The 9633-nt window shown below is 48.8% G+C and overlaps 1 protein-coding gene across 1 annotated transcript in view; it reads right to left on the bottom strand.

The window, feature by feature from the left end:
• TCFL5 (transcription factor-like 5 (basic helix-loop-helix)) overlaps positions 1 to 9633 on the bottom strand; it is a 21908-nt gene that overhangs the window by 7325 nt on the left and 4950 nt on the right. Inside the window, exons 3-4 of the mRNA XM_011934544.1 lie at positions 9082 to 9325; positions 6501 to 6642 (exon numbers count right to left, since the gene is read on the bottom strand). Of these exons, the coding sequence (XP_011789934.1) occupies positions 6501 to 6642; positions 9082 to 9325 (386 nt within the window). The remainder of the gene's footprint in view (positions 1 to 6500; positions 6643 to 9081; positions 9326 to 9633) is intronic.

Genomic DNA, 9633 nt, shown 5'->3' with positions numbered 1-9633 from the left:
CAAAAAAAAAAAAAAAGAAGGAAATAAAAGAAATAAGGTTTTTGGATAATAAAGATAAAAGCAAATTATGACGGAGAAAGCACTACCACTGACCCCACACAAAAAACCAAAAAAGTGAATGACTGAGCCCCAGAAAGACTCCAGCACAGCCCAGGCCAGAGGGGTACAGTGGACCAAGGAGCTCAGGTGGCCAGAGCTAAGGAGACATAAACTCATTAGGTCAAAGAGAATGACTTTTCTTTTTCAAGATGCTTTATTTTTAAAACCAGTCACAACACAGCGTTCGGCTCATTCTGCCATGAACAAGCGACAAAGGCTTGCTCTGCAGCCAAGAGGCCCTCCAGTGGCATGTTCAAAAACAGAATGAAAATCTGAATGTAGGCCGGGCGTGGTGGCTCATGCTGGTAATCCCAGCACTGTGGGAGGCCAAGGCAGGCGGATCACCTAAGGTCAGGAGTTCGAGACCAGCCTGGCCAATATGGCAAAACCCTGTCTATACTAAAAATACAAAAATTAGCTGGGCATGGTAGCCTGACTAAACAGCATGGGAGGCCACGGTCACAGGCTGCTGGGAATGGATCCAAGAGAGGATGCAGTGGCTCAAGAGGTATAGACAAGCGCCGGGCAGCCAAGGAGAGCAGGGAAATGGGCGGTTGCCAGTATAGGACATGAGGTCCAGGGAGTTCTCACAGGAGGATCATGAGAGAAGTCACAGCATGTCCGCAGGAAAGGAGGACAGAAGGGACAGGCCAGTCTGAGTCTGCAGCAGGGCCTGACGCCAGACAGCATGTGAGGGACAGCGACACCGGGGCCTGATGCAGATGGCAGGGAGACACGAAGTGGGATTCAGCCACCTGCTGGTGTGAAGAAGGGAGGGACAGACACCACAAGGGAGGCCCCAGGTGTGGCTGGCGCCTTCAGGGCCCCCAGTGTGCAGGGGCATCTCACAACTACACACAACCAGCGTCCCAGATGCCATCCCAACTGGGGAAAAGGTTGTAGTGGGCACTATCGCAACAGCAGGCAAAATGTGAATAACAGTCTTGCACCAATGTTAAATGTCCTCATTTTCATCATTATGGATATTAAAACGTAAACACGGGCCGGGTGCGGTGGCTCAAGCCTGTAATCCCAGCACTTTGGGAGGCCCAGACGGGCGGATCACGAGGTCAGGAGATCGAGACCATCCTGGCTAACACGGTGAAACCCCATCTCTACTAAAAAAATACAAAAAACTAGCCGGGCGAGGTGGTGGGCGCCTGTAGTCCCATGTACTCGGGAGGCTGAGGCAGGAGAATGGCGTGAACCCAGGTGGCGGAGCTTGCAGTGTGCTGAGATCCTGCCACTGCACTCCAGCCTGGGCGACAGAGCAAGAAAAAAAAAAGTAAACACGGGGGCCAGGCCCGGGCGCGGTGGCTCAAGCCTGTAATCCCAGCACTTTGGGAGGCTGAGACAGGCGGATCACCTGAGGTCAGGAGTTCGAGATCAGCCTGCCAACATGGCGAAACCCTGTCTCTACTAAAAATACAAAAATTAACTGGGCGTGGTAGCGCGCGTTTGTAATCCCAGCTACTCAGGAGGCTGAGGCAGGAGAATCACTTGAACCCAGGAGGCGGAGGTTGCCGTGAGCCGAGATCACGCCACTGCCCTCCAGAGTGGGTGACAAGAGCGAGACTCCATCTCAAACAAACAAAGAAAGTAAACCGAGTGTGGTGGTTCATGCCTGTAATCCCAGCACTTTGGGAGGCTGAGACAGGCAGATCACCTGAGGTCAGGAGTTCGAGACCAGCCTGGTCAACATGGTGAAAACCTGTCTCTACTAAATACAAAAATTAGCTGGGTGTGGTGGCTCAACTGCAATCCCAGCACTTTGGGAGGCTAAGGTGGGTGGGATTGCTTGAGTTCAGCAGTTTGAGACCAGCCTGGCCAACATGGTGAAACCCCATCTCTACTAAAAATACAAAAATTAGCCGGGGGTGGTGGCGCACGCCTATAGTACTAGCTACTCAAGAGGCTGAGGCAGAATTGCTTGAACCCGGGAGGCAGAGGTTGCAGTAAGCTGAGATCGCACCACCGCACTCCAGCCTGGGCAACAGAGCAAGACTCCGTCTCAAAAAAACAAAAACAAAAACAAAAACAAAAACGAAAACAAAAAAACCACGGACGTACGTAGGTATAAAGAAGTATGGTGTCTGCAACTTACTATCAAATGGATCCCAAAGATATTGGAGGGAAACTGCGACTGGCAGGGAGAATGGAGCAAACCTGGACAGGCCTACAAAGAGCTCTTTGTACTGTTCTTGCAATTTTTCTGTAAGTTTGAAATTACACCACAATTTAAAACTACCAAAAGTCAACAGAGCTAGCTAAACCCAGAATGTGGGGCACCCTCTAGACAACTGGCCTGATCTCTTCAAAACCTCAATGCCATAGTTAATCACTGTGGGTGGGATTCTTGCAGCTCAAAGAGCTTGAAAACCGTCATCAAATGCAGTGTATAATCCATGGCTGGGTGCTGGACTGTGGGAAAAAAACAGCTATGAAAGTCATTTTTAGAATATTTTGGCTAGGTGTGGTGGCTCATGCCTATAATCCCAGCACTTTGGGAGGCCAGCCTGGGCAACATAGCAAGACCCTATTGCTACAAAAATTTAAAACATTGGTCAGGCATGGTAGCTCATGCTTGTAATCCCAGCACTTTGGGAGGCTGAGGCAGGAGGATCACTTGGGCCCAGAAGTATGAGACCTGCCTGTGAAACATGTCAAAACTCCATCCCTACAAAAATAAAATTAGCTGGGCATGATGGCACACACCTGTAGTCCTAGCTACTTAGGACGCTGAGGCAGGAGGACTGCTTGAATCTAGGAGGCAGAGGCTGCAGTGAGCCATAATCATGCTACTGCACTCCAGTCTGGGAGACAGCGAGACCCTGTCTCAAAAAAGTAAAATAAACATTAAAATGAAAAACACTGGGCACGTATGGTGGCAATAAAAGAACATTTTGGACAGATCTGAACACAGTCTGTGCATGACAGGATATGAAAACGACTTGCCATCATCTTGGTGAGGCATGATAGTGGTGTTGGGGTTCCGTGGAAGGCCTGCCTTTCAAAGATTTACGTAGAAATATTGAGAGATGAAGGTTCGTGTCTATAATTGTCTTTGAAATTGTGCGTGTGTACAAAGTAAATACGGTAAATGTTCATTGCGGAGGTTGAAGGATAGGTGTAGATGATCACTGTACTTCCTATGTTCACTAGAAAACTAACAGGAAGTGAATCACTGATGGTTGACGTCGCCCTGCCCTCACCCCATACTTGTCTACCCCGTGCCTCCCGATGTCCCCACCTGATGCCCCCAGAATGCCGAGATCCTGCTTCTCCGAGTTTTCCCTCCCAGTAAACAGCCCCATCCACCCAGTCACTGAAGCCAAATCCTGACGCCTTTTTCCCATCACACCCCCCAACCGGTACCGCCACAAACACAAGAAGCCTCGTGCCTTTCCTCCTCCCCAGCGCTGCCCCTGGCAGCCACTGCCCGGCCAGCCACATCTCCCGGCTGCTGCAGACTCCTGGTTTCCACTCTCACCCCAGTCCAACTCCTATTCCCAGCATCCGGTGCCCCCAGCAGTGGGGTGATGTGGGTCAGGTCATGTCACTTGCTGCCAAAAGACTGCCAAGGCCCCAGCCCTCAGGACTTGTGGTCCCCCAGGCCCCAGCCTGCCCCAGGGCCCTGCCCAGCAACGCTGGCTGGCAGACAGGCACTCCTCAGACCCTGCAGCTCCCAGGTCCCGGCTGCCAGCTCCCTGTCATCATTGGGCCTTGGTTGGGAGCCTCCCTCAACCACCTAATCCAAAGCAGCGCCCCAGTCAGGCTGGCTCAGAGCAGCATCCTCCATCCGCAAGGCCCTGCTCCCACTGTCTTCACGTTTACTCATCCCCCACCTCCCTCCATGCCAGACATGCCTCTGTCTTGCCCAGGGTACCCCAGCATCGTCAGCAGTGCCTGGTCACACTGGAAAAGACTTGCTGAGTGAAATGTATACCAAATAATATAGAGAAATCACTTAAAACTCTCATGTATTATGTCTTTAAGGACAAAAATACGCATGCAAGTAAAAGGGGGAAGTCACTAAGGAAATAATTAAGAACCCATGTGTTTTGGCTTTTTAGGTTCTAATTCTCTGAAAAAATTGTGAATTGACTTGACCTCAGCCTATTTCTTGGTGGGTCTAATAATGTGACCCAGAAATAATCAGGTTCAATGTAATTACATTTCAGAAATATTCAGCAAACAGAATGTATATACAATATCATATCCATAAACATCTGGTCTACTTAATCTTTGTACACACAATTAACATTTTTTAATTTCAAAAATTATAAATGTCTTTGTCTTATTTGAGTAAATTAGATCAATAATGATTTGCTAATAGATACACAAAACCAAAACATTAAAGCATTTTTAAAACACAAAAGCTTTATTTTATCAAAACAAATCAACAGTCTTCCTCTAACAACAATTTTCAAGAGTAACTGCATTGTAAGTAACCATAAATGATCCAATTAGAATACATTTAACATAGTATCGCTATAGAACGCAACTAAATGCATAATGAAAATAAAGAACCTAAATTATACAACTCACAAGATGTAAATGTCATGTGGACATAAAAAAGGGACAGAAACAAGACAAACCATTGCCTGGCGCTGAAGAGAAGAGCCCTCAACTCAACATAGCCCAGCTGTGGGGGACCTCTCTCCAGCCCCACCACGACATAGACACAGAAGCCCTTCTTTTGAGATGGAGTCTCGCTCTGTCACCCAGGCTGGAGTGCAGTGGCGCTATTTTGGCTCACTGCAACCTCCACCTCCTGGGTTCAATTCTGCTGCCTCAGCCTCCTGAGTAGCTGGGACTACAGGCACACGCCACCACGCCCAGCTAATTTTTGTATTTTTAGTAAAGACGGGGGTCTCATCACGTTGGCCAAGCTGGTCTCGAACTCCTGGCCTCAAATGATCCACCCGCCTCAGCCTCCCAGAGTGCTGGGATCACAGCATGAGTCACTGCGCCAGGCCTGGGAGCCCTTCTTGAAAGGGGTCCTTGTTTGTTGCAGCAACCTTAGCTCGTTCTCTAGTCAATTCCTGCCTGGGTCAACAGCAGCAATTCCCCCACAGCTTGGACCAGGTACAAAGTCAGGGCCCTGTGGATCTCTCTCACTAAGGTCTGCTCACTCCTGGAGCGCCAAAGAGCCACTCACCCTGGCCACTGCAACGCTGAGGCCGGGACCTGGAACTCGGGTCCCTCCAAGGCAGGGCCCAGAACCAGCCCTGTGACTGACACCGTCTTCCTTTTGGGCCACTGAGGGGCCGACTGAACTCCCACATTCAAACCACACGTCCAGTTCCAGCCAACCACGATGGCTTGCTGCAGGCCACTGCCATGACCACACAGACAGGATCACGGCAGGGTGGCTGTCCTGAGAGACTGGATATGCTGGCGCTAACACGCCGGTTCCTCCCTAGTCACCCAGTCCACAGAAGCACAGTCACCCTGTCCACAGAAGCACAGTCACCCAGTCCACAGAAGTATAATCACCCTGTCCACAGAAGTATAGTCACCCGGTCCGGAGAAGTACACTCACGCAGTCCACAGAGGCACAGTCACCCGGGACACAGAAGTATATTCACCCAGTCCACAGAAGCATAGTCACCTAGTCCACAGAGGTATAGTCACCCGGTCCACAGAAGTATATTTCTTATTAACCTGCTGGGCATATTTGAAGTCCATATCAGACTATTTGTCACTTACCTGCATTTTTGTTTCTCTTTTTTAGGGTGGGTGGGGGTGGGGCAGGGTCTTGCCCTGTTGCCCAGGCTGGAGTGCAGTGGTATGATCTCAGCTCACTGCAGCCTCCACCTCCCTGGCTCAATCGATCCTCCCTCCTCAGCCCCCCATCGAGTAGCAGGGACTACAGGCGTATGCCACCACACCAGGCTAATTTTTGTATTTTTAGTAGAGATGGGGTCTTGCCATGTTGCCCAGGCTGGTCTCAAACTCCTGGGTTCAAGAGATCCTCCCACTTCGGCCTCCCAAATTGCTGGGGTTACAAACGTGAACCACTGTGCCTGGCCAGTTTTTCTTTTTCTATTCTTGCTTTTATCCCTTTCACAAGTTTTTCTGAGGGCAAAAATCATGTCCTACACACCCGTCAGCCCCAGTACAATATACCGTACAGAGCAGGGGCCCAATCTGCTATATGACAATTGACTCTTCACAGTCATTTATACACTACAGTGTAACACATGTAGGCTGTGACTAACACTTCAGTAAATGACAAGTTATATCATTAATGAGCAGAGCTTTGTTCATACAGGACTCAGTATTTGACATTAGATTCCAGGAAGCAAAGGATAGTCTGAGTTATCCTTAGGAAAAAAGAGGGACATTGATAAGTAAAATTTGTAAAATTCTGGAAATCTACCTGGCCTACCACTAACCTTTTTAAGAGAATCTCCGTGTCTTTCCTGGATATATTTCAGGAATGCTGTGGTCCACTGCAGAGTTGTGGCCTTGTCAGTCTCGGCATTGCAGAACGGTACTAAGAGATTCAACTCATCACAGCAAATGCGGATTCTGCGCCTACAGTCAAAACCCAAAGTCATCACCAAGAGAGGCCGGAGCAAAACAAACATGTAAAAGGAAGCATCTCGCTGTAGTACTTGAGGGAATCAGAGCCCGTGAAGCCTGGCCACTGAGTGCCACGGAAATGCCCATCACCACAGGAAGTCCCACAGCTTTGCCACGGCCTTGTCCACAGAGGCAGCTACTGCCTTCGGGAGGCCAGAGCATCCTTGGGTGCCCTTGGCAGCCCCATGACCCACACACTCCCTGGAGCTTTCCTTATTTACTTCTCACGGGCCAGGTTCAAGTCTCTGGATTAGGGATGGTTCCAAAGCCCCTGAAATTGGAAGCAACATTTTCTGTCTGACACCTTCTTCCATCTGGACCACTGACGGGTCCAAATTGGGCAGATTACTCTTTCATTCAAGACTGATATTACTTGCCCTTTACGGGCTAAAAAGCCTACCAGGAACTCACGCACAGGTTTCAGATTCTCCAAGGTGCCCTGATTCCGAAAGGATCACGGCCCAACACTCTGTTAATATTCTGAAACTTGGTCTTCGTAGAGAAAAACAATTGGAGTCTTGTTATTAGACTATTTTTTAAACTTTTACATATTACATTTAGTACCATGCGAAGTCCTAAACAAGCAGATACTGAGCAACTTATTCAATATGGCCCTTGTTACTCGTCTTCACACCGTGTATTTAGAATTTTAATTAGAGACTCTGCTGGTAAAATAGCAGCCTGCATTTACTAGGTGCTTTTGGACTTCTAGGCATCGAGCCAAACACTCTTTACGCATCAGCTCATTCAACTCTAACCACAAGTCTATGCAGTAGAGCTAGAAGTCAAACTTTCAAACTGTCAACTACGGTGTAAGGCTTTCTACATAGCAGGTACTCAATGAATGTCTATTAAATAAATGTCAGAGCAAGCAAAATGCCCTTCATAATTCACAATAGGCTGAGGAAGGCCCTCAGTTAGTCTATGTGTATATAAGTATCATAAAAAGATATATAGCTAGCTTTTTTATTTTCTTTCTTTGGCAGATGGGTCTCACTTTGTGGCCCAGGCTGGAGTGCAGTGGCGGGATCACAGCTGACTACAGCGTTGACCTCCTGGGCTCAAGCGATCCTCCCACACCTCAGCCTCCCAAGTAGCTGGGACAACAGGTGTGCACCACCACTAGTATTGTTGGTTTTTCTTTAGAGACAGGGACTTGCTATGTTGCCCAGGCTGGTTTCAAACCCTGGGCTCAAGCAATCCTCCCACCACGGCCTCCCAAAGTACTGAGATTACAGCCATAAGCCTGCCCTAGTTTGAATAGATCCCTTTAAAAGAAATTGCCATGCCGGGCGTGGTGGCTCACGCCTGTAATCCCAGCACTTTGGAAGGCCGAGGCGGGCACACCATCTGAGGTCAGGAGTTCGAGACCAACCTGACCAACGTGGAGAAACCCCGTCTCTACTAAAAATACAAAATTAGCCGGGCGTGGTGACGCATGTCTGTAATCCCAGCTACTAGGGAGGCTGAGGCAGGAGAATCACTTGAACCTGGAAGGTAGAGGCTGCAGTGAGCCGAAATCGTGCCACTGCACTTCAGCCTGGGCAACAAGAGTACATCTCCATCTCACAAAAAAAAAAAAAAAAGAAAAAAGAAAAGAAAACCCAATTATAAAAAAAAAAAAAAATTAACCACCTCTTAATTCTACAAAGAAGGATACCACAAACAAAATCTATAGACAAAACCACTTAAATAACAATTTTAACCTCCTTCTTCCCAGTAATCTTAAAAGAACCAGGCAAAACTTGCAGAACTCAGTTGGCTGGTTAAGCAGCAGTTACCATAACAGCCTGATCACCCTCCTCAGAAAGGCCTGCAGTCAGCGCTGGCCCTTAGTGGAGTCTGCAATTTGTAGAGTTAAGAGTGGCTCCCAGGACCTACACTGTGCAAACAATATGGTTGACACTGATCACCTGTTTTCCTTCTGGGAGACTGGACTGTGGCTGCATGCAGGGAGGGCGTGCCTACGTGACACGCCCCTGGTCTCTAGCAAGCTTTCCCGGTTGGCAACACCTCACCCATGTTTTCAGACCACATGACTGGGGGCATGAGGGGCATCCTGCCTGACTCCACAGGGCACACTCTTAGAAGCTTGCACCTCACCTCCTGCCTTCTTCCCATGCGCCTTTGCTGATCTCACCTGGCATCCTTTCTCCATAGTAAGTCACAGCCTGAGAGTGACTGCATGCTGAGTCCCGGGAGTCCTAATAAGCCAGCGAGCCTGGGCACAGTCTGGGGGATCCCTGATCCATCTGGGAAAGTTAATGACGCTCCTACCTCCTTTCTACCCTCTGAACGCAGAAGTGGCTAAGGATCATTTTATCTGTGATAACCATGTATGACTAAGGTAACCATTTATGAGTCAGCCTGACAAGCAGTCGCAGGTATTACCTTCTATCTCTTTCCATTCGGTTATGCCTCTCCCTACGCTGAGACCTTCCTCCCTGGGGCCCACTCTGGGCCTGCTCCCCCAGGTTTGACTGTGAGGACTCCGAGGACTGCCAAGCGCCCTGTGTGGCAGTGGCACCTTCGCCCACATTCTGAATTTCTCCAAGGGCTCTTCGCTCTACATTTGTGTCCAACTGACGCATTCTACTCCGATTCCTCTTCAGTGCTTGTTTGCATAGCGCTTCTTCTTTGCAAAAGAAGAAAAAAAGTGGTTTTTAATTTTATATTCTTATCTCAATTAATGCTGAACACAGTTTTGGCCTTTTCAATCCAAGATATAAACATTATTGGGTAAGCAGCACAGAGAACCAAACCACAAAGAGATGTACTAATGCAGTTACTCAGTGTCAGCAGGGAACAGGAAGCCCAAGCCTATTTTATACAACGAAACTGAACGGCCAGGGCGGTGGCTCACGTCTGTAATCCCAGCACTTTGGGAGGCCGAGACGGGCAGATCACGAGGTCAGGAGATCGAGACCATCCTGGCTAACACGG

Source organism: Colobus angolensis, unplaced genomic scaffold (genome assembly GCF_000951035.1).
Source record: "Colobus angolensis palliatus isolate OR3802 unplaced genomic scaffold, Cang.pa_1.0 Scaffold136, whole genome shotgun sequence".
NCBI lineage: Eukaryota > Metazoa > Chordata > Mammalia > Primates > Cercopithecidae > Colobus > Colobus angolensis.
This window is presented reverse-complemented; position numbering and strand designations above follow the sequence as displayed.